This window comes from Hylaeus anthracinus, unplaced genomic scaffold, assembly GCF_026225885.1.
Source record: "Hylaeus anthracinus isolate JK02 unplaced genomic scaffold, UHH_iyHylAnth1.0_haploid 3, whole genome shotgun sequence".
NCBI lineage: Eukaryota > Metazoa > Arthropoda > Insecta > Hymenoptera > Colletidae > Hylaeus > Hylaeus anthracinus.
In genome coordinates, this window is record NW_026535284.1 from 13,886,481 (window position 1) to 13,908,048 (window position 21,568).

A 21,568-nucleotide genomic window follows, 5' to 3' on the forward strand; every position below is an offset into this window, starting at 1 on the left:
TAAAATAATAAATTTGACGTATTAACTAATATATTGTAACGTTCTAAAGCAAAAAATCGTATTAAGTATGCATTTATGAAATCAAAGTATTTTTTTTAGTAAATGTATCGATGGCGCCACTGACATCAACCAACATCAACATCTGAACATAATCTAACCTAATCCAATAGATGAAATTTAACATTGTTTAACATTTGTAAAAAAGGATTACTTGGTTTCATGATTTTTTAAATTTTTATTAGAATTTAATATTTTTTCCCAAAATCATTCAAAGTACTACTTTTAGGTTAATTAACGCAGTTAAACTTAGACATGCTTTTCTATTACGCTTCATCTAATGCTATTTCGAAGTTAATGTTATAGAAGAACTATTATTTTATCAATAAAACTGTGGTATTAATTGAATTTGCTTTCAACTTGACACATTCATAAATTCTAAATATTTACTTTGATGTTTATTACAGAATTTTTTATAAACTTAAACAACGTTACCACGATGAATAAGGTTGTTAAAACTTATTACAGTTTAACGTTAAATTCGATTAAACTACGTAATTTGATAACGTCAAGTTATGCATGTAACACATTATCAAATTTCGAAAATCCTATGCAAGGTAATGGAATAATTTATTAATTGTTTTTAAGAATTTGAATAATACTTTCTTACATATATATATTATATATACTTTGTAGATACTGTAGTATCTAAGAAATTGGAAAGGCATGAGGAAAATGTAAAGATATTTAATGCTTCAAATTCAGACAATAATCTTAAAGATGTGGCTAAAAGTGATGCACAAATTGCTATGAAAATGTGTTTGAATGAAGCTATTACCTTTTTGAAATCGTTATATTCAAATAAAGAATTCAGTTATGAATATATAAAAGATTCTAAACAATTTAATGATACATGTGTATTGATACATAAAAATGTGAGATATTTGAGCATGGGTCAGATTATATATACATTGAAACTTTTATTACATTTGAATGTCCCATCTAACACTGTATTAATTCAAACATTACTTCAATTTATAAAAATTTCTATAAATGATTTATCAATTTTACAAATATTACAAGTATATAAACTCCTGATAAAAGAACAACAATTACCTTTGATTAAATCTTTAGTTACTGCGTTGCCAATAGTTTTTCGTATACAAGCACAACTTGAACTAACTAAGGAAGATAGAGAAACTTTTTTAAGTACTCTCCAATTTGCTCAAGATATAAAGGATCTCGAAACAATGCAATATATTCTTGATATTTTATTCAAGAATTTCAAAATCATAGCTTTGGACTTTATAGTACCTACTTATCATGCATTATACATTTTATCAAATGAGTTTGCTCTGCCTAAGCCTTATATACATCTTTTGCATCATGTGAATCAGAAGATAAAAGATATGTCTCGATTATTAAGTGATAGTGACATAATATTTTTACTTTCTCTTATTTCTAGGAAAGTTCTGATGGGGTAAGTATTTGATAACTATAATTATATGTTACATTTTCCACTTCATTAATTTATTATGTTTTATTTCCTTCTTTTTTAGGGATATGCTTTTTTATGATGAAAATGTTGTAGGAGCATTAACTCAAGCTGCTTTAGTTAACAGTGTAAATTTCAAAGATAGTCTTAAAATCTTGAAGAAATTAAATTACATGAATTACAGCTATATTCCTCTGTTAGACCATTTATCAGTACAATATATTGAAAGTCCATCTCTGTTATCAGATTGTACACAATATGAAGTATATAATTTTTTGAGAGGTTTAAATATTGCCAATCATAAACCACAGAATTGGGAACTATTAAAACCAATGATATGCGAATATATTATTAATAAACTCGATGAAAGTTATTCATTTTCTAATTTAGCAACAACTGTATTACATCTATTGGCACTGGATTGTTATAATTCACAGCTCATTGAAAAAGTTTTTACCTTATATCATTCTATAAGCAATAATCTAATTGACAAAAAAATTAAGTTCAATGTTTTGAAATTACATCAGATCGTTAAAAGCCTTTATCCTCAGTATGATGGAGTTACATTAAATGAAAACACAGTAAATGAAATCACAGCATTAAGCAACAAAGACGAGTGTCTTTCCTTCAAACAATGTTTAACAGAAATAGTAGGAGGTGATGAATACATAAAAAGTGGTTTGAAAACAAAATTGGGTCATCATATTGGTGAGAATTTAATTGTTTGTATGATTAATTAAGGATAAAAATTGTTAGTATGAAATTTCTTATTTTGTTACTATAGACTATACTATTGTGGTAAAACCAGATGGTTCTCCAATAGCTATTAATGACAACAACAATGATAATATATTCGCGGAAGAATTAGAAATACCACCAGAATGTCGCAAGTAAGAAAATTTACATTTCAATCAAAGCTTAATATTTATTTCTAGGATTTATGCTATGGAAAGAATGTATTATAATGAAAATATATATCATTTTTACAGGTTATTTATTTTTGTTATTCCATCAAACGCATATTCTTCTAATTTAAAATGTATGCACAGTATATGGGAAATAGAGTTAAAATCATTAGTAGCTTTGATGGAATGTAGCACTGTTATCATAAAATTGAGTTTATGGGTTAAACTTCCTACAAATGAACAAAGAAATTATCTTCAAAAAGCTATACAATTAAAATGTAAAGTTTCAGAGTGTACAAACAATTAATTTTAGATGTTATTTAAAATATTTGTAATAGGTAAGTGACAAAAATGTAAACAAGTACAATAAGTATAAATATGTTACAAAGAGAATAAAAATCTTATTTTTACCATTCAAATGATTTAATCTTCTTTTTAATGCATTGAAATATTAAAAAATGAATATAATAAATTAACGATGGCATTGCCGATGCGTTCGAAACTGGGATTTTTCATTTAAAACACGTTTACGATCAATTATGTATCTGTGTAACAATTTATTTATATGAAAATATTTATAACATATCAACAATAAAATTGTATGATTTTGAATTTTATGTATTTTATACATATTCCTACAAAATTTGTATTATATCATAATAAATGAAATATTTTATGGAATACTAATTTTAACATATGGATGAGTATTATGTATACATACATGATTAACATATATAGAAGGCAGTATCTATTAATATGTAAATAAAATAAAAATTGTTTGCCACGTTCCTTCTATAATTCCGTTTTTCTCAGCAGGCTACATCAATGTACGTTATTTTTATTATAAAAGGTACATGTGTATAGACACACAAACAATGCTTTTAAAATGTAGAAAGGGATCGTGTATTTGTAAAAGAATAATTAAAATGTTAATAGCACCAACTAGCACCATTTTTTTTTATGATAAAAAATGATTAATATCACTGATTTAGACCAAATAATTTCAAAGCATTGAAAGCAGTAGCTAAGGCGACTTCCTCTGGAGTGATTTGCATGAATGCTGCTACCATTTCCACTATTGCTGGTAAGGCACACGGTTCGTTACGTTGAAAAGTACAATAACGATGAAGAAACGTCATGGATCGTTCTGTGAGAGCATCTTTAACATGCGTAGGTAGTTTACTGGCTCTAGTATTAGGATACATAAACGGAGCATCTGTTTCAACTAATATTCTTTCTAAAGGTGCAAGTCCCCTTTCTAACAGTTGTCTGATACCGCTATCAGATTTATCTTTACACAAATACCCTGTAATTCCTAAATAGAAGCCATGATCTAAATAAACTTGTGCTTCTTCTGCAGTTCCAATAAAGGAATGAACTAAAACCGGTGGTAAGCAATTCTTATAATGGTCAAGGACTTCTAAAACATCCGTTTGAGCGCCTCTTTCATGTATTATAAGTGGTTTATTTAACTGACACGCAAGTTCTACTTGTTTGTGAAAGACAGCACGTTGTGTCTCAGGATCAGAAAAGTCGCGACTATAATCTAAACCACATTCGCCTATTGCTACACATTCTGGATTATTAGCTATACTTTTGAGTTCTTGTAAAGTATCAGGATTTTCCCATGACTTTGCATCATGGGGATGCACGCCAGCAGTAGAATAAAGAGTACCAGGGTATATCCTAGTTAACCGTAATGCTTCTTTACTAGATCGAATACTTGCACCTGTTACCATAATCTTTTGAACCCCGGCATCTTTCGCTCTTTGAATTACACTATCTAAGTCTCTGCTGTACTTTTTATTCGTAAGATTGGCACCAACGTCGACTATGATATAATTTTCATAGCATTGCGTCATAGCAGAGGAAACAGGCTTTTCCTCTGCATTCGATGCAGTAGCATTTTCAGCCATTCCTCAATATTTGATTGAAATACCTAAAATAAGACAAAAACAATTATTAAGAACGCTACTTATCATGCTAAAAAGAATATATCAATGCGAATACATGTAAGCCAGAGATATTAAAATGACAATAGAATTTACGCGATATATTTCGTAATTACAGAAACACTTATGAGATTTTAGCAAGTAAAATCATTAGTTAATTTATCCTTGGCCAACATATGTTGTACATTATTGCAGACGATAAGGCAAATATGATGAATCGTTATAATACGTGATTAAGTTACTTAACCTATATTAATCGAAAGAAAAAAAAGTTAATAGACCAACAAGAAAAGGTTATACATTGAATCAGAAGTAAATATTATAATAAATATACTCTTTTAGAAACTAACAATGAAGTACAAAATGCATCTGTTGCCAACCCGTTGAAATTTCAATTAATTTGTGATATCACCATAAAAGTTTTTTTCCAAATGATTTGTAAAAATATTTAGAATGTACGCATATATATACGTATGCATGTACGATGTGAGAATACTTTATCTACCGATTCGAAGCTTTTTTTCTTTTTAAATTTCTTAATTTACGAGAAAACGCAAATAAACACACACATATTTATGCCAAATGTTCGTACATACGTATATAATAGGCTACACACAATGCAATGGCTATTGTACTTTGTAGTGCATACATATTATGCGATTGGTACCACACATACACAGTTGCTTGTACGTACTTTAATAATGTGTGTTATACACAGGCCTATTTGCAATGTTAAGTCATGCAACCTTTTATAATAACATAAAGGTTTTGTGATCTTTTATAAAAAGAAATTTTCGATAATATACATTTCATTTAAATTCATGACATACATATATTTCGTGATAAACCGATGAAACACGATGTATAATTCTTTGTAACCCAACAGAGATATTTATTTATATTATTATAAATTACGCTTCATACTGTAAATAAATTTGAAAAAGAATGTTATGTACCTTGATAAAGTTATTCAAATTCTTAAATAATTAAGATATTTTGTCTTTTACATCGAAATAATTAACCTTTCGTTTCCTATTCACCGGAGGAAGAACATAACCTAAAATCATAATAGCTTTAATAAACACAGGGAATGTAAAATGAAGGTATTATTTTTATTTATATATTATCAACATACTTTTTGTACCATACGAACTTGAAATAGTTAAATTAGGTATTTTAATTTTATCAGTCTCATACAAGTTTCGTATATACATAAATTACATTGCTATGTTAAATCAGTTTCTTTCTTTGTATAGAAAAGAAAAACAAGACGTCAGATCCTAGCGGAGAGGGAAGCTTTAGCACAACAATTAGTGGATAAAGCAAATTCTGTGACAAATCCCTTGGACCATTTAAATTTTTTTCACAAATATGAAACACCGGACAATCAAACTATTGAATTTTTTTGTACAAGAGCTACGGATGCACAACCTGAATGTTTATCTTGGGTATTTGATATTATGGAACGTAATATGAAATCTCTATATGAAGAGTGCGATTGGGGTTGGGATCCAGTAGCTAAACAACAAGAATTAACAGAACCAACAGCTTGGTATTTAGTAGCATCTTTAAACAATACATTTGTTGGATTTTCTCATTTTCGTTTTACCATGGATCACAGAGAAGAAGTATTATATTGGTGTGTAAATTTTATATACATGTATTTTGTAAAAATTCTAAAAATTAAAAAAGTATTCTATTTTTTAATATAGCTATGAAATACAATTGGAATCGGAAATACGGCGAAAAGGACTTGGTCACTTCATAATGTCAGCCCTTGAATCTATGGCATTGGAGAGCAAAATGCGTAAAGTTGTTGTGACTGTGTTTAAACATAATCCATCAGCTATGCAGTTCTTTTATTCTCTTGGGTAATGAAACTTCTTTCATATTTATATCACAATAATGCAAGGAAATATGAACATTTTATTAATTAATGAAAACAAAGTTTATTCTCAAAGATGTGAATTTTTTATGATAATAATTACAATTTTATGTCCATTTAGAATTTTATTATCAAATGACTATTATCTATATGCATATAAATATGACATGACATTGCTCAACTAAAATTATATTAGTGCTACTTACATCTAATTTGATAAATATAATCAAAATATTACGTAGTAAAAATTGTAGACTAGGCTAGTTCACTGTACACAGTATAGTATATGTTAATAAGATCATAATTTTCGAGACTCATTTGTACAATCAAAACAAAACTAATTACTAATTTTGTTTCCATTATTCGTATTATGTATAATTCCTTTTCGATTAATATTGTTACAGTTACAAGCTAGATAAGACCAGTCCATCTGTATCGAATCAATTACACTACATTATTCTGAGTAAGGCCGTTGATGCTGGATCAATGAGCAAGAAACCGAGCTAACTTACTGTGAAATTATGTAAAAATAAAGTACTAAATTTCGTAAAACTTAAGATTGTGTTCTATGAAACAGAATCGGTAATATTTGGTGCGGACATAAATTAACGATAGGTGACTTCAAAGATGGCCCTACATTGTGGAATGTGATAGGAGCTTTACTAATGATCCAATCATCCGTATAATTAAGGAACTTTGTTAAATCGACTTCTCCTGTTTCGGAGATATTAAAATAGCGCGTATATGAATTATCATTCCAACACATATCTAAAGCTGCTTGATGCAAGACCATACCGATACCTTTACCAGCTCCTTCTGGAATAGGAAACACTCGAAAGCTGACGATACTCAAATCTGCAGGCAGATCGTAACGAAGTGGCGAAAAATGCGCGTTCAATTCGAAAGGAAAAGAATGCGGATGCATTGCGACTATTGGATGTAGTAGTTCTTCCGAAGCTAAATGAGCGTATAGTGATAATAATCCTGCAGGATGATTAACTGCCGGCGACGGAGACGGGCAAGGAGACTTTTTCTTTTCAAGAACAAACATGAACATATGATTTGTCAATAGGTTGTCAGTTATACCTTGCCCCAATCCCCTATTATCATCTTGAAGTAGTCTTCTATCTTGCATGATCTATATACAAATATTCCTGGGCTATAACAATTTCATTTCTACTTTAATTCAAGCGAGTATTAAATACGTACTTCGATTTGTCCAGACGCCATAGAACTTACACCTAATGGTTGTGCTGTTACTACTGTTAATCTAGCTTTCTTATCTTCTATATACGCACTCGCCGCCATTGGATAATAGTTTCCTTGTGTAGGAAGCTTTGGAAACCTTTGGCGCTTAATCATCTAAGTAATGATTATGATTTTAAGTATATTAATTAGTTTCTACATACGTGTATATTCTAAAACAAATTTAATACTTACATTAAGCCCGTTTAAATCTGTAAAGAACTGGTCTCCTGAAGTTATATCTGTACTTAGTCTCATGGCAAGTTCATAATTTTGTGTCTCTGATATATCAACTTCGTTAAGTATATGTAATCCAAGCCCATCGCCGCCAGATGAATTATACAGAGTACAAGTATGACGCACATGAGCCAATTCTACAAATACTTTGGACACTATGGGTCCAGTTATCAAGTGTACGATACACTTATTGTCCGTAAATACCAAATCTGGTTCCGGTTTGTCGGGTAAAAATAAATAGGCTCCGCTTTTATCTTTACCAGAGCCTCTAGTACCATACTTGACAAATTCCAGATGAACTGGAAACGTTGTGTTACCGACTCTCAAAGCTTTCAAGAGACCCGAATTTCCGAACGATGCTGACAACTCTGGTCGTTGCGAAATCGAAAATTCTTGCAAATTCGATACTATTTGGATTTGATTGAAACCTGGTATTTTTGGAAGATTTATATCTGTGTTAAAAACAGTCACGTTTGCCAGGTGTACTTCCCTGTGCGCGACAAAGATAAAATTAAATCAATAGAATAAATATAAAGAGATCTATGTAAAGAAGTATCGTACGGTGGAAATGATGATTTACGTAGAATATGAACTATATATGTTGTAAGACCAAATCCAGGTACTGTTACTAAGAAGGATAACTCATATCTAACAGCAGTTAACGCAGCAGGGCCTATCCAAATTGGAGAGATCTGACATTCCACTAGTTGACCCATACGATCCGTAACTTTGACAAATGGTGTTGAGACAATTAACGTCTGTACTTTCACCCTTTGTCTTGGAAGAGAATTGTATAGAATAACTTTTTTTACGGGATTTTCATCCCCAAGTATAAGTACATGTTTGTCTCCTGCGCTAGTATGACGTAATCTGTAACATAAGAAGTAAATTTCTTTGGACATTAAAAATGACACAAAAATTCTAGATTTCTGAAAAAGATAAAAAATTTGATTTAAACCTAGTTTCATCGAGTGAAATATACACGGCATCTGTATCGACTGTAGCTTCTTCGGAAGTTTTTAATAAATGTACAACTGATTGCTGAAGTACATGAGCAGAATTGTTTAAAGCCATTATCATCTTCTTTGCGTAATCTATAACTACTTCGTCTCTAGCAGTTCCAGTAACACCATCATGATGTTGAAACAAAGAATGCCACATCCTTGCCTTGGTTAACCGTTGTGCAAGAGATCCTTCCACTAATTTGTTATTACCTTTAGCCCAAGCTATGGTATTTAATATCTCTGATGCTCTCAATAAGCTCAGTAACACGCGGTCTAGTCGCTTGTGGAAGGGCCTAAAATATATTTAATAAATATTTGTTGATAATTAATTATAATTAGTATGCATTTAAGCATACCTTGATGTATAATATCCACTCCAATAATGATCATCTCTGTCGGAATATGTGAAAAAGTCTCCTGACAAAGTAGGAAATTCATTTAAATTATATTTCTCTCTAATAGCGTCGAAATAATCACTTAATGTTCCAAATTTAATTTGGACATTCATTTGTTGATTCTGATTCATGTAATCAAACAGTTTTTGATAATTGTTGTATTGAGCATCCCACTCAGTAAAGTGAGTGTATCTAAAATCGTCTCCAAGTGGTGCTAATACTACATCTGTTTTAAAAAGTTGAGCTTTTTTACGATATTGGTCTAATAAAAGGCCAGCTCTTTCTGCAACATTTGCTTTAGTTATAGCTCGCGGAGCTATCTTCCATGGACAAATTAATCCAAAACTGTGAAGCCTAAAGAAGTCAAATTGGCAGCATACTTTTGGATCTGGACCACAAGTGTGCGGAACGTCGTAACTATAAAATGGCATAACATGGGTGAATATTTCCGTTGATCCGTCGTTATCCCATAATTGTCTCCATCGGAATTCTAAACGTTTTTGTCTAGCTAATTTTTTTTTAACAGAGTAATGGACTCTTTGTATCAATACATTTTCCAATCCAGCATTCTTCAAAAGATACGGCATAGTTGGAGACAGACCAAATGGATCTATAGCCCAACCTGAGTTTGGTGTATAATCTAAATTATATTTCAACCACTGATGACCTTCTGTAAGTTGCGTGAGTTGAGCCATCCAATGAGACACAGATTCATCAGGCATAACCCATCCTCCTGATACAATTTCCAACTGGCCATCGTGAAGTAAACGTCGAACCAAATTACGCGTTGTTTTAGATTGATCCTCCCACCAAAGTTGGAAAAATGATATTTCTGCCCAAATAAATTTACGCCTCCTATCTTCTACCAATTTTGATACCATATTATTTAATATATTTCGCGTTTGAAGCGTATAATATTTCTCAAAGGTGCTAAGCCAACCAGGGTCATTATGAGAATGTGGTACTACAAAAACTTTTAGCTTTCTATTTGGATGCCATTGCTTATCGTCATATGTGATATCCCATCCTTGTTTCCAAACCCCACCATCCACATTATCAAATTCTAATTGTTTATACATCTCTAACATTTGTACATCTACTTCTGGTACTTTTTGTATATTAAAATTACATGTAAGTACTTTTCCTAAATGAGAAGAACTCGAAAAAATAGAGCGATTATAATGATTCACAGACTGAGGTACGGGAACAAAATTTTTTGCTTCAGCCACTTCTCTTAAAGCATTCATAACTTCGTGATGTTTATTGAAATCTTTTTCTAGCTTTGCTAGTCTGTTTTCAAAGTGTAACCACTGATTCTAAAAGCATACAATACAAGATTTTATTAAAAATATATGTATATAACATTCTATATATATATATATGGAGACTTACATCATTAACAGAAAGTTTGGATCCTTGTCCAGGTGGAAAAAGTTCTAAATCCATCATTAAATATATCATAATGCAGCAGGCTAAAATTAATCCTGCTCCAAGAATCGCGAATGTTTTTCTAGTCCTCATTCTCGTATATTAACTGATTCTCTTACTAACTGATAAACAAGTACAGTACTGGTTTGGTTAAACAAAACTGTTGATAATAGTAAAAATAGATGTATAAATGAAATCTACCGCCATATGTTTAAATATAAATAAAACAGTTGAATCTTAACTTAGATTGAACATCACGTTTAGAGGTTTGTTCAAGGTAAATAATAATCATTAAGGAAATGTAGTGTTTTGTTCGATTCATATAAAATTAATTTCATAAGGAACAACGTATGAATGTTACATTGACAGGCAATATTGCACACCTGTTTACTATACAATTGCAATTGCTCTTGCACTTTGCCCTTTGCAAGTTCAACGTTGCAACTACTGTCATATGTTTACATCAGTAAGTGACAGCCAGTGACAGCAGTGGACAGTGGTGTATGTATATGAGTTGGTAAGCGGGGTAAGCAGTGGTGCTTGCGCTATAAAGGCTTGTATCCACGATGTTAGAACTCCTGAGGATATGTTACTAGAACTCAAACATCGTAGATACATCATCTTGGATCTTTTTATCTCTATGTATAAAAGTAATATAAAAAGATACCTTCAATCCACTTTTTACAAACAATTTGTAAATGTATTCTATAATAAATCACGTTTGTAGTAAAAATAATTTCCACTGTTACTGCTAGATGGCGTCACTGATATCTTTTAATCAATTATTCGTTATTTTTCACAAATACATAACTGATACGATTCTTTGCTTAATAACCCTACAATATATCATTTCAATATATTTTTTAAACATTTATCCTAATAGGTATTTAATGCAGCACTAATTATCGATTCCTTTAGTTAGTGGTGCCATCTAGCAGTAACAGTAGGAACTATTTTCACTATAAACTTGAACGTTTTCCCACCGATAGCACCACTGGTACTAAGACCAGGATAGTTTCCTGTAATTTGTATGTATAAGCCTTGCTAAATGCATCCAATATAATATTTCTTATCTCTTCTGAGAGCTTATAAATTTCCATTGGAAATTCGTTCATAATTTCCCAATAATGTGAATGCTAGTTTGAGAACCGCTGGTCTAGTGAACATCGATGTATCGACAGTTGCCATCGATCTTTCTCTAGTTCCATGTGCGTGTACACGAACTATACTAACGGTTTTCCTTCGAACCTTTCAAAGTTAATGCATCAAATATGGCTACTGACATGCAAAACATGACTCGATAAAAATGAAGAAGAAAATAAGCAAGTTGTCGCCGACTCGGTAATGTATTAAACGTACATGATTTCGCATTGTGTCGCGGGCTTTTTAGTGAGTTACATCTGCTTAACCTGTATCGTTTTCTTGTGACAATACGTTTAAATAACTATGAACGAAGAAGCTGAAGATACTTGCAACTACAAAAGTTTAAAGAATAGAGAAACCATGGGTTCACGGACTGGAAGTGTCAATATTCAATTTCAAAGGAAACCTAAATACAATAAATTGTTACCTTATGTAACTGATTTAGAGACGGAATCTCAGGCTTTGTTAGCTGAGATCAAGGCAAATTTAGGACGAGCTGTTATACTTCGTGAAATACAACCAGGATGTGTTCTTTGGGTTACTAGATTATTCGAGTAAGCATTTGAAACTTCTTTATTATTTGTAAAATAAAGTTGAATTCATCATTCAAATGAATGAGCTGTCACTAGTTAGATTTGTTTGAAGTTAAATATAATATTTATGTGTATTTATTATAGGTACATAAAAATCTATGGAATGAAATTCAGTAAAGAAGATCATATTTTATTTATAAAATTAATGTATGAACTGGTTACAATTCCTGAACTTGAACCATTTTTAGTGAGTGGATTTAGTTTCACACTAATTTTATTATTGAAGTAAGTTTGATTTTATTTTTACATATAATTTTGCATTGTGTTATTATTAATCATCATGCTTGAGTTTACCATTGTCCTCATATTCTTAGGAAGAAAGGATTAATTTCTCCTGATGAGCTAGAACTTCCATGGAAACCTCTCTTTGATTTAGTTGATCATGTAACTGCAAATGAAGAACCTTTCTTGGGAATGTATCGTTCTTTCGCATGTTTATCAGATACATTAAACATACTTGTACATGCTGTAAAAATTTATTTTCCTGTAAGTGATTATTTTATTGAAAATAAGTCGGTGAAAGGATCGAGATTAATTCATTACAATAGTTGAGTGCAACACAGGAAATATTAGATGAGTTGAGACCAACTTTCTTCCCCCTCGATTCCGTAATGATGTCTGCAAGTTTGGAAACATTAGAATGGTTCTTACCAGTACAGTTATCTCCTAAACATCATTCTATCGGACATGAATTATGGTTCAATGAATTTATGTCATTATGGGAGGTCTGTCATAATGCACCAACTTGGGAAAATGGTATGATGTGGTTAATGGCAAGATTGGCTTCTCATAACATTGGATACATTAATTGGGAACCCCATATTCCATTAATGTTTACCAGATTTGTGCGATGCTTAAGGCTACCAGTAACTTACAATCAAATACAGAGATGTAAATATCACAAAATAGACACATCTCCCATAGCCATATGGATAGCAGCAGTTCTGGTAGGATTTTATCAGCCATTTAATTTATTAAGTACCAATTCTAACTATATTAAAAGGAATGAAATATGATGTATATTTTCAGGGAAATGGTTCATCTGCCCAAATGTATCTTGAAAAATTTTTAAAAACTATAGAGACATATTTTCATCCAGCCAATACTGGCAGATGGCTGGGAAAATTAAAGGAAATTCTTGTAAAGCTTCCATATCATTTTGTCGCACGTTTACACAAGTAAGTATCATTGTATTGTTAGAATATATTTTTATAATTCTTCAGAAATTAGTAACGCGTATTTTACTACTACTATAGAGAACGATATGCTAAGCAAACATGGGAGACACCTGTTCCTGAAGAGAGCAAATTAACTGATAGCGATATCGACGCGTTTGTCAAAAGTATGATGCCAGTAACCATGACAGCTATGGCTAGCAAGCTATGCGTTAGCGATGCCTCTCAAGCATTGCAACATCTTGCCACTATGAGGCCTAGTTTAGTAATCCCAGATGTTTTGGAAAGAGTCTCTTCTACATTGGACTCTCTTACAACAGAGCCATATAAATTGAATGCTACATTGAGTTACATGGCAGCCATAGCTAGACCAATGGCAGAAGGATCTAGAAATATAAATAAAGGTATGAGTCGTATTCTTGTTGCATATTATTTGAAATTATTAGTTTTACTTTGGTTACAAAATGAGTTTTCTTTTGCTTTGTTTTAGGTTACACTTATCCAGAAGGACCAACGCATATTCTGCCATTACTATTTTTACTTTTGCCTAGCATCGATCCAAACGACACAGAAAAATGCTTTGTTGCTTTTCGTCTCATCTCAGTCTATGCTACTTATATTCCTATTGTAGACCCTTCCATACTAACTACAATAGTGGACGAGGAAGAGAGAATCATTTACGAAACTGCAACAGCGAGATTTGAAGACTTTGTTTTACAATTTCTGGACAGAGTGTTTTCTTTTATAGATTCTAGTTCTCTAGAAACTGTTAGACTGGAAACTCGTGCTGGCGATGGGAGAAGTAAATTGGAAAAAGTTACGGAAACTGTACTGAGGGAAGTGTGTACAGTGTTGTTAATACAGATTAACGACAAGATCTTTGAGTGCGCTTTGCACAAATTACGCACGTTCGTAACTGAGCATATTCTAGAAACTAAGGTTGCTGGACAGCTGGCCGCCGTGCTGTGTCGAATATTCGCTCGTGTTAATGGCAAAAAAACTTTGCATTCGTTGGTACCTGTACTTTCACAAACTATTTTAGACATTACTGGTGAAAGTAATGATATTATAAAAGAAGAAAATTTAGACGGTCGTCTTTTATACGCGATGTTATTATTATCCTCAATCACTTGTACACCTGGGAATAATTTGTTACCATATGTAAATACATTAACTACTGTCCTGGATCGAGTCCTAGTTTTAAAATCAAGAGAAGGAAACGACCTAGCTTGTACACTTTTGAAATCTATTCTTTCTTCTTTATCTACTATGATGCCATATCAATTTACATGTACTGAGGTCATGCACTGGGGACAAGCTCTAGATATTAATACTTTGAGCGTTAAGTGGTATATTCCTGGTGAAGAAGAAATGGTCGCGGTAAAACAAATATTCTATAAATATCTTTTGCCTGAAATAAGTAAATTACAAAAATATTGCGAAGACTGGAATACTCTGACGAGGTTAGTTATTATCAAATATTAATTTTCGTTCCGTTAAATCAAATGAAGCTATTAACGTACGTATATGTATATGATTGCAGGGAAGAGTTGCTGACTAGTTTAAATATCATAAACAGCATTGTTCAAGCTTGTGAGTCTGTTTTACCAGTCTGGCAAGAAGAACCATTAGTTACAGTAAAATCGTCTTTAAAGTGGGTGTCTTTTACGCCAACGCTTGGTAAAAAGGAAGAAATATTAATGCCTGATGGCAGTAATGTGAGACGCTCTATTACCACGCTTATGAATAATGTACAAAAAGTAATATTGAAGAATGCGGAGGACGACACGAAAAGTTTATTTATTTTAATAAAGGTATTCATTTTAATGTAATACTGTATGATATCAGTTAGTAAAAGAAGTTAAGTTAATTTGAACTTTTAATTCTAGATTTGGAATAGTCTTTTATTAGGAAAAATTCGCTTATCCGATGCTCATAAAGCGAGGCGCAAACATTTCCAAATTGTAATGAAAATGATGAAGGATTATTTAGGAGGAAACAAAGGACTAATGGGACCGTTTGTATTACAATGTGCAGAGATTCAACACGAAACGCGTGTTCATTCACAGTTTTCTAACTTAACACAAACTCATAAAGAAATAATGTTAGAACTGTTCGCATTGGCTACCAGCAGGTACGCCGATGTGAGATCGCAGGCTCAATCCAGTCTCTCCCGCGCTCTTCAACATTTATCATACTCTTATACGTTCATCGTTCCACAGATAATTGATATATTAAAAAAGGATGCTGAAGAAAATCATGACGCTTATAAGGTAATAATAATAATAAAAATGAAATAACTTCTTACGAGATTTTTCGTTAACATTGCTATTTTATAACAGGGTGTTTTATATATTTTGTTTGGTCCGCAACAAGATCCCATAATTATGAAACGCGATTGGAAAATGCTGAGATCTTTATGGCCAGCTATAGTACTTTCTAAAACGTCTGAGAAATTGTCCGTAATCCGTTTAAAAGAAAACTTAGTGGAAACTGTAAATAAACACTTCCCAACAATTTCTATCAAACTTGAACTACCAGAAACATGTTTAACGATTGCGGCTAATTTATGGTCAACTTATCCACAACCTAACCTACCTCAGCCTTCTAAAGAAGAAATCGAAAAAGGTTTAGAAATAGTCCGAGAGACAGAAGAATCTAATCTTACGTCTTATAATGGTTTGGTGGACGATTTGTATTGTGCTCTTTTGGAAAAGAATTTGCATTGGAGACATCGCTTAATGGCAATGAGCTTTATTCGAGACTTAGTTCATCCAGATCAAATGTATCCTCCGAAAGTCGTTCGTTACTTTTTAGAAGCGTTAATACATGACTCGTTACAAGAAAGAAAAATTGCTATTAAAGTGGTTATGTTTATGTTGAAACAACAAAAGAGGGAACATTTAAAGGTAGGGTATATCGATGAAAAATTTATTTTGTACATGACTTGGACATGGCTTAAAATGTAACTTTTCTATTCAAAGATAACTATCGACCCACCAACGCTGGAGAATGATTCATCGCAAGAAAATCAATCTCAGAAGTTAATGCCAGGACAAAGACCAGACAATGCTTGGCTTCAATATAATTACGAAACTCGTCCTGTGACTGCGGAACAATGGGACGAACCTAGATTCGTGCACGATACTTACATCGGATATTATACGTGGCCAAAGAAAATAGAAATTTATGCACCGTCATCGAAACAACCATGTCTAGATGCAAATGTTCGAACTTTAACAGACCACGAGAAAGAAGTCGTTCACTTCTTTAACGATCCCCAAAATATTGAGAAACTCATAAGGTTCTTTAGCCTTGAAGAAAAAAAAGGCAAAGATAAATTCAATACTTACAAATTTTTTCTTTTCAAAGGTCTCTTTCGTAATCACGGGATATTATTTTTGAAGCACTTTGTGCCACATTTACGTAAATTAGTTACAGAGAAACAAGAGAGTAGCCAAAGATGCGCGGCAGAAATTATAGCTGGAATTATTAAGGGTTCGAAACATTGGCCATATAACATGGTTTGCGAAATGTGGGATTCTCTATTACCAATTATAAGGCTTGCCTTAGCTAATTTGACAGTAGAATCTGTCATGGATTGGGGTGTGTGTTTCGCCTCGGCGCAACAAAAAAGAGATCCAAATAGACATTATTGGTTACTGGAATGTCTGATGGAAGAACTTCGTTTAGATGACTCGGAGTCGTCCTTTGCTGAATGTGGCCGTTTGTTTACTTTACAAGTGGCCCTTGACGAACACTCGTGGCGAGTTTCGGAATTATTACATCGTCTGTTGAAACGCACAGAAGATAGATTACTGGCAAGTCCGTTCGAGAATGTAAGAGAACGATTAGGTTCCGTTCTAGTGACAGTGTTCACCGCAGATTTAAGATTTCCACAAGCCTTAAAGGATCAATCAACACCGCGAATAGAAGACTTAATAAATAAAATAGTACCAAAACTACGATCTCTTGTAAATGAAAATGTAACATTTGTTAGCAAAGAAGAACAATCCTTATCTACGCAAGTGGCCAATATTAAATGCAACGACTCATTAAAAGAATCAAAAATAAATATGGAAGATCGAGAGACAGCCATTCGATTACTTAAGACAGTTTGCAAATGGATTACGAATACTGTGATTCGTTCACAAAATGGCCTGCAGCCAGAATTTTACCAGATATTTCCGATTATATGTCAATTGGAAAACTGTGACACAGACGAAGAACTGACAAAGCTTTGTAAATCTACGTTAGGGGTACTTGCGCAAGCGTTTACCTTGTCGCGTGATATACCAATAGCATTAGAGGCAATGATACAAATGTCGAAACATTCGTCTTGGTGGACGCGATCTACTTGCTTGCAATTTCTTCAAGTATTAGTGTTTCATAATATGAGCACATTTTTAAGTAACTCAGCATGGGTCGATTGTGTCAAAGATATAGTTTTACGTTTATTAGAAGATGAACGATTGGAAGTAAGGAAAAGCGCTGGGCAAGTTCTAAGTGGGTTATTACATTGTGCGTTTATACCAGAACAAGAAAATTTATTGGTCAGTATTCTCAAATTATTTCTAACGTATTGATAAAAATAGAGATTGTTTATATAAAGTTTTGTCATTTTGTAGGACGAGTTTAAGAAAAAAGCAAAAACTAAATTGCATAAGAGGGAACAATCGAATCACTCGCATAGTGAGGCTAAGAATTTGAAAATTGACGCTATACGTATTCGTCACGCAGCTGTATTAGGAATGTGTGCATTCATACAAGCTCATCCATATAATATACCAACATACGTACCCTCGATTTTTGAGCACCTCAGTCCGCACATGAATGATCCGCAACCTATACCGGTCGGTATACAAATTTGAGGCACGTACGTATTGTTTATTATTGCTATATGAATCTATTTATTTGCAGACGACAATTAGGAAAACTCTTGACGATTTTAAGAGAACACATTATAATGGATGGAAGGGAATAAACGGATATGCACAGCATTTCACAGAAGAACAGTTAGCTGTGTTACAAGACTTGACAATGCCTCCATTCCATTATGCTTGATAGAATACTAAAACTTGTATCATACGTTTCCTATGGTTGTAATTGAATTTTTATGTGCAAGCTGTGTTGACGGTCATCAAGGACACAATCGTGAAGAATTATAAAAAAAATACTTTGTAGTGATAATGTAATAATTAGTCTCATAATGTTTAGAAATTTTTTTAATTATTTGGTGCTGTGCTAACATAATATATTTACCGTAATTATTTATCTCACATTCCCCTCTCCCCCCAAAAAAAAAATAAAAATAAGACGAAACTGTCCATTTCTAAAATATGTAAGTCTAAAATTTAACCTGTACCAAAATAGTTCCCACTGTTTCTACTAGATGGTGACACTAACTAAAGGGTCTATAATTATTGCTGTATTAAATAATTATTCACAAAAATAATAATTTTCATATACTAAGAAACGCTATAAACCAATGAATCATTCTAATTATTCATTTATGAAAAATAGAGAATTTTGTGTTAAAGGTGTCGGTGGCGCCATCTAGTGGGAATTATTTTCACTACAAACTTGAGCGTTTCGCCACCGATGCCGCCACTGTTACCAAGAATTGTGTACATGAATCGATCGAGTATACTAACATATTAATGAAAAATTAAAGAAACTTTATTATTGAAGTAATTAACTCCTACGGTGTTATTTCTTAAAGTGAATCGTTAAATAAATCAGTCAAAATGGGTAAACGTCAACATCAAAAAGATAAAATGTAAGATACAAACATGTCACTTAGGTTAGAACGTCAAAATTCTTTCTATAGAATTATTTATAATAAAAGAATGTATTTTCTCATAGGTATTTAACATATACAGAATGGACAACATTGTATGGTGGAAAGAGGTCAGGTACTTCTGACTCTAATGAAGATTCAACATTTCGTCGTTTACCTTTTGACCATTGTTGTTTAAGTTTGCAACCCTTTGAACATCCCTATTGTGATGCCCAGGGAAATATCTTTGAATTAGAACCAATATTAGAATATATAAAGAGATATAAGCACAATCCTGTTACTGGGAAGCCTTTAGATCCAAAGTCTTTAATAAAATTAAATTTTTTTAAGAATGCAGAAGGACAATATCATTGTCCAGTTTTATTTAAACTGTTTAGTAAACATTCTCATATTGTTGCTATTAAAACAACAGGAAATGTGTTTTCACACGAGGTATAGATAAATATGATTTCTAAATTTGTATAAGTAACTGTTGGTAATTAATTAATTTACCATCTGCGATTTTTTAGGCAGTAGAACAATTGAATATAAAAACACGTAATTGGAAAGATTTAGTGAATGATCAACCTTTTGCACGTAAGGACATTATTGTAATTCAAGATCCAAGCTATGCCACAAAATTTAATTTATCAACTTTTCATCATATCAAAAATAATATAAGAGTTGAAGATGAAGGTAATATTATATATTTACAATTTTAGGATTTATTTCATATCAATAATTCTGTATTTATCAAAATTTAAAATAATGCTGCAGAAACTATAAAAGAAAGAAGTAATCCAAATGCAAAATTGAAAACTGTATCAATGGAAACTAAAGAAATATTAGCAGAGTTGGATAGAGATTATAAACAAGCTGAAACCAAGCATGAAATTTCTAAACCAAAAGCAGATAAATTTAATGCAGTTAGTATATTACTACAAGCATATTTTACATTAGTGGTACCAAATGTTGTATGCAATTATAATAATATTTACACATAGGCACACTACTCTACTGGTGCTGTAGCAGCTGGGTTTACATCAACAGTAATGCCAACAGAAACTATGCATCAAGCAGCGGTTATCGCGGAAGATTTAGTACGATACGAGAGAGTAAAAAAGAAAGGTAGATAAATAATACCATGTGCTTTATTGTTTATTTAACTATGTAATACTTCTCTTCAGGATATGTAAGGATTGTCACAAACTATGGTGCTTTGAACTTAGAGCTTCACTGTGATCTTGTTCCAAAAACGTGTGAAAATTTTATAAAACATTGTCAGAACACATACTATGATGGAACAAAATTTCATAGATCCATACGGAATTTCATGGTATAGATATTAATTTTTTTTTACATAATAACTGTAAACAATGTCAAAATTAATATCGATTTATTTAGATACAAGGAGGTGATCCTACAAACACTGGTAACGGAGGGACATCTATTTGGGGGAAAAAATTCGAAGATGAATTCAAGCCAAACTTGATTCATCAAGGCAGAGGAATTTTATCAATGGCGAACTCTGGGCCAAACACAAATGGATCGCAATTGTATATATATTATCATGCATTTTTATACATTCATAAATACAGTTATATTAGGACCTAGTTGTATTTTATTTCGTTACAGTTTCATCACATTTCGATCGTGTAGACATCTGGATCGCAAGCATACCGTCTTTGGGAAAATAGTAGGTGGATTAGAAACGCTAAACGCCATTGAAAAGGTCGAAGTGGACAACAAGGATAGACCTATAGAAGATATAATAATACAGAAAGCTCAGGTTTTTGTTGATCCATTTCAAGAAGCCGACGAGCAGTTGATCGCAGAGCGTGCAGCCGAAGTTGAGCGATTAGCACAAGAAGCAGCAAAGAGTAAATCCTCCGACAACGCAGAAAAAAACGAATTAAAAGTATATCGATCGGGTGTGGGAAAATATATCAGAATGAATCAAGGGCAGGACAAGTAATGTCAAATAATGAGTAGAGGTTGAAACAATTTAATGATATCATTAATTACTTAAATTTGTTTACAGAGCGGAAAAGGGTGAGGTCGAGCCTGTAGTCAAGAAGAAAAAGGTCACGCCAAGTTCGTTCGGAGATTTTTCTTCTTGGTAGAGTAATTGTATAAATTTGAATTATTTATTATTTTATATTTCAAATGTAAGATATTTTCACAATTATGTATTTTAAATTGTACGACAAATAAACTATCGTTTACATGTTCCTGGTTATTGTTATCGCTGTTAAGAATATACGCGAAGAAACACGTTTGATACAAATATTTATATTGATCTACAGTATTCTACATTATCATTAAACATAACAAT

The 21,568-nt window shown here is 32.2% G+C and overlaps 6 protein-coding genes across 17 annotated transcripts; 4 read left to right on the forward strand and 2 right to left on the reverse strand.

The window, feature by feature from the left end:
• Positions 1-106: 106 nt before the first annotated feature.
• LOC128893826 (uncharacterized) lies at positions 107-2,816 on the forward strand. 3 transcript variants are annotated; one of them, XM_054155075.1, is made up of 6 exons: positions 107-393; positions 465-614; positions 694-1,477; positions 1,557-2,200; positions 2,277-2,382; positions 2,482-2,816. In XM_054155075.1, the coding sequence occupies exons 2-6, from the start codon at positions 497-499 to the stop codon at positions 2,702-2,704; spliced, it is 1,875 nt and encodes a 624-aa protein (XP_054011050.1). In that variant the 5' UTR covers positions 107-393; positions 465-496; the 3' UTR covers positions 2,705-2,816. The 3 variants fall into 3 exon arrangements, with proteins under 3 accessions (XP_054011050.1, XP_054011051.1, XP_054011049.1); XM_054155076.1 differs by having other exon boundaries at positions 112-393; positions 1,463-1,477; XM_054155074.1 differs by lacking the exon at positions 107-393 and having other exon boundaries at positions 404-614.
• A 113-nt stretch (positions 2,817-2,929) lies between these two features.
• LOC128893833 (3'-5' ssDNA/RNA exonuclease TatD) lies at positions 2,930-5,410 on the reverse strand. Of its 4 annotated transcripts, none has more exons than XM_054155093.1 (2): positions 5,306-5,410; positions 2,930-4,336 (listed from the first exon to the last, which is right to left on the reverse strand). In XM_054155093.1, exon 2 carries the CDS (start codon positions 4,311-4,313, stop codon positions 3,378-3,380), a length of 936 nt encoding a protein of 311 aa, XP_054011068.1. In that variant the 5' UTR covers positions 4,314-4,336; positions 5,306-5,410; the 3' UTR covers positions 2,930-3,377. The 4 variants fall into 4 exon arrangements, with proteins under 4 accessions (XP_054011068.1, XP_054011067.1, XP_054011066.1 ...); XM_054155092.1 differs by lacking the exon at positions 5,306-5,410 and adding an exon at positions 4,946-5,035; XM_054155091.1 differs by lacking the exon at positions 5,306-5,410 and adding an exon at positions 4,700-4,831.
• Positions 4,823-6,791, forward strand: LOC128893835 (N-alpha-acetyltransferase 40). 2 transcript variants are annotated; one of them, XM_054155096.1, is made up of 4 exons: positions 4,823-5,035; positions 5,606-5,988; positions 6,062-6,220; positions 6,639-6,791. In XM_054155096.1, the coding sequence occupies exons 1-4, from the start codon at positions 4,823-4,825 to the stop codon at positions 6,739-6,741; spliced, it is 858 nt and encodes a 285-aa protein (XP_054011071.1). In that variant the 3' UTR covers positions 6,742-6,791. The 2 variants fall into 2 exon arrangements, with proteins under 2 accessions (XP_054011071.1, XP_054011072.1); XM_054155097.1 differs by lacking the exon at positions 4,823-5,035 and adding an exon at positions 5,313-5,452.
• LOC128893823 (alpha-mannosidase 2) lies at positions 6,788-11,052 on the reverse strand. Of its 3 annotated transcripts, none has more exons than XM_054155070.1 (8): positions 10,927-11,052; positions 10,508-10,703; positions 9,077-10,431; positions 8,675-9,013; positions 8,278-8,586; positions 7,675-8,206; positions 7,444-7,596; positions 6,788-7,372 (listed from the first exon to the last, which is right to left on the reverse strand). In XM_054155070.1, the coding sequence occupies exons 2-8, from the start codon at positions 10,634-10,636 to the stop codon at positions 6,788-6,790; spliced, it is 3,402 nt and encodes a 1,133-aa protein (XP_054011045.1). In that variant the 5' UTR covers positions 10,637-10,703; positions 10,927-11,052. The 3 variants fall into 3 exon arrangements, with proteins under 3 accessions (XP_054011045.1, XP_054011044.1, XP_054011046.1); XM_054155069.1 differs by having other exon boundaries at positions 10,786-11,047; XM_054155071.1 differs by having other exon boundaries at positions 7,229-7,393; positions 7,474-7,596; positions 10,508-11,049.
• Positions 11,053-11,749: 697 nt separating this feature from the next.
• LOC128893822 (proteasome activator complex subunit 4-like) lies at positions 11,750-18,769 on the forward strand. Of its 4 annotated transcripts, XM_054155066.1 has the most exons (14): positions 11,750-11,884; positions 12,000-12,240; positions 12,364-12,504; positions 12,594-12,765; positions 12,828-13,226; positions 13,309-13,457; positions 13,536-13,858; positions 13,945-14,917; positions 14,998-15,268; positions 15,344-15,727; positions 15,797-16,363; positions 16,439-18,007; positions 18,083-18,307; positions 18,375-18,769. In XM_054155066.1, the coding sequence occupies exons 2-14, from the start codon at positions 12,047-12,049 to the stop codon at positions 18,516-18,518; spliced, it is 5,511 nt and encodes a 1,836-aa protein (XP_054011041.1). In that variant the 5' UTR covers positions 11,750-11,884; positions 12,000-12,046; the 3' UTR covers positions 18,519-18,769. The 4 variants fall into 4 exon arrangements, with proteins under 4 accessions (XP_054011041.1, XP_054011039.1, XP_054011040.1 ...); XM_054155064.1 differs by having other exon boundaries at positions 11,799-12,240; XM_054155065.1 differs by having other exon boundaries at positions 11,799-12,240; positions 12,843-13,226.
• Positions 18,770-19,046: 277 nt separating this feature from the next.
• On the forward strand, positions 19,047-21,465 carry LOC128893831 (RING-type E3 ubiquitin-protein ligase PPIL2). Its single transcript, XM_054155088.1, has 9 exons — positions 19,047-19,233; positions 19,320-19,686; positions 19,764-19,929; positions 20,011-20,159; positions 20,238-20,361; positions 20,421-20,569; positions 20,638-20,789; positions 20,869-21,204; positions 21,275-21,465. Exons 1-9 carry the CDS (start codon positions 19,202-19,204, stop codon positions 21,354-21,356), a joined length of 1,557 nt encoding a protein of 518 aa, XP_054011063.1. The 5' UTR covers positions 19,047-19,201; the 3' UTR covers positions 21,357-21,465.
• Positions 21,466-21,568: the final 103 nt, after the last annotated feature.

Bases quoted from the DNA above. Each gene is read 5' to 3' on its own strand.
- LOC128893831 (XM_054155088.1), top strand. From the start codon at position 19,202: ATGGGTAAACGTCAACATCAAAAAGATAAAAT. The intron at 20,362-20,420 runs GTAGATAAATAA...ACTTCTCTTCAG, and splicing joins CGAGAGAGTAAAAAAGAAAG to GATATGTAAGGATTGTCACA. The intron at 21,205-21,274 runs GTAATGTCAAAT...ATTTGTTTACAG, and splicing joins ATGAATCAAGGGCAGGACAA to AGCGGAAAAGGGTGAGGTCG.
- LOC128893823 (XM_054155070.1), bottom strand. From the start codon at position 10,636: ATGAGGACTAGAAAAACATTCGCGATTCTTGGAGCAGGATTAATTTTA. The intron at 8,207-8,277 runs GTACGATACTTC...TGTCGCGCACAG, and splicing joins CGTAAATCATCATTTCCACC to GGAAGTACACCTGGCAAACG. The intron at 7,597-7,674 runs GTAAGTATTAAA...ATCATTACTTAG, and splicing joins CAGATTTAAACGGGCTTAAT to ATGATTAAGCGCCAAAGGTT.
- LOC128893826 (XM_054155074.1), top strand. From the start codon at position 452: ATGTTTATTACAGAATTTTTTATAAACTTAAACAACGTTACCACGATG. The intron at 1,478-1,556 runs GTAAGTATTTGA...CTTCTTTTTTAG, and splicing joins TCTAGGAAAGTTCTGATGGG to GGATATGCTTTTTTATGATG. The intron at 2,201-2,276 runs GTGAGAATTTAA...TTGTTACTATAG, and splicing joins AAAATTGGGTCATCATATTG to ACTATACTATTGTGGTAAAA.
- LOC128893833 (XM_054155093.1), bottom strand. From the start codon at position 4,313: ATGGCTGAAAATGCTACTGCATCGAATGCAGAGGAAAAGCCTGTTTCC.
- LOC128893822 (XM_054155064.1), top strand. From the start codon at position 11,990: ATGAACGAAGAAGCTGAAGATACTTGCAACTACAAAAGTTTAAAGAAT. The intron at 18,008-18,082 runs GTCAGTATTCTC...GTCATTTTGTAG, and splicing joins CAGAACAAGAAAATTTATTG to GACGAGTTTAAGAAAAAAGC. The intron at 18,308-18,374 runs GTCGGTATACAA...ATTTATTTGCAG, and splicing joins ATGATCCGCAACCTATACCG to ACGACAATTAGGAAAACTCT.
- LOC128893835 (XM_054155096.1), top strand. From the start codon at position 4,823: ATGCATGTACGATGTGAGAATACTTTATCTACCGATTCGAAGCTTTTT. The intron at 5,989-6,061 runs GTGTGTAAATTT...TTTTTAATATAG, and splicing joins AGAGAAGAAGTATTATATTG to CTATGAAATACAATTGGAAT. The intron at 6,221-6,638 runs GTAATGAAACTT...ATATTGTTACAG, and splicing joins CAGTTCTTTTATTCTCTTGG to TTACAAGCTAGATAAGACCA.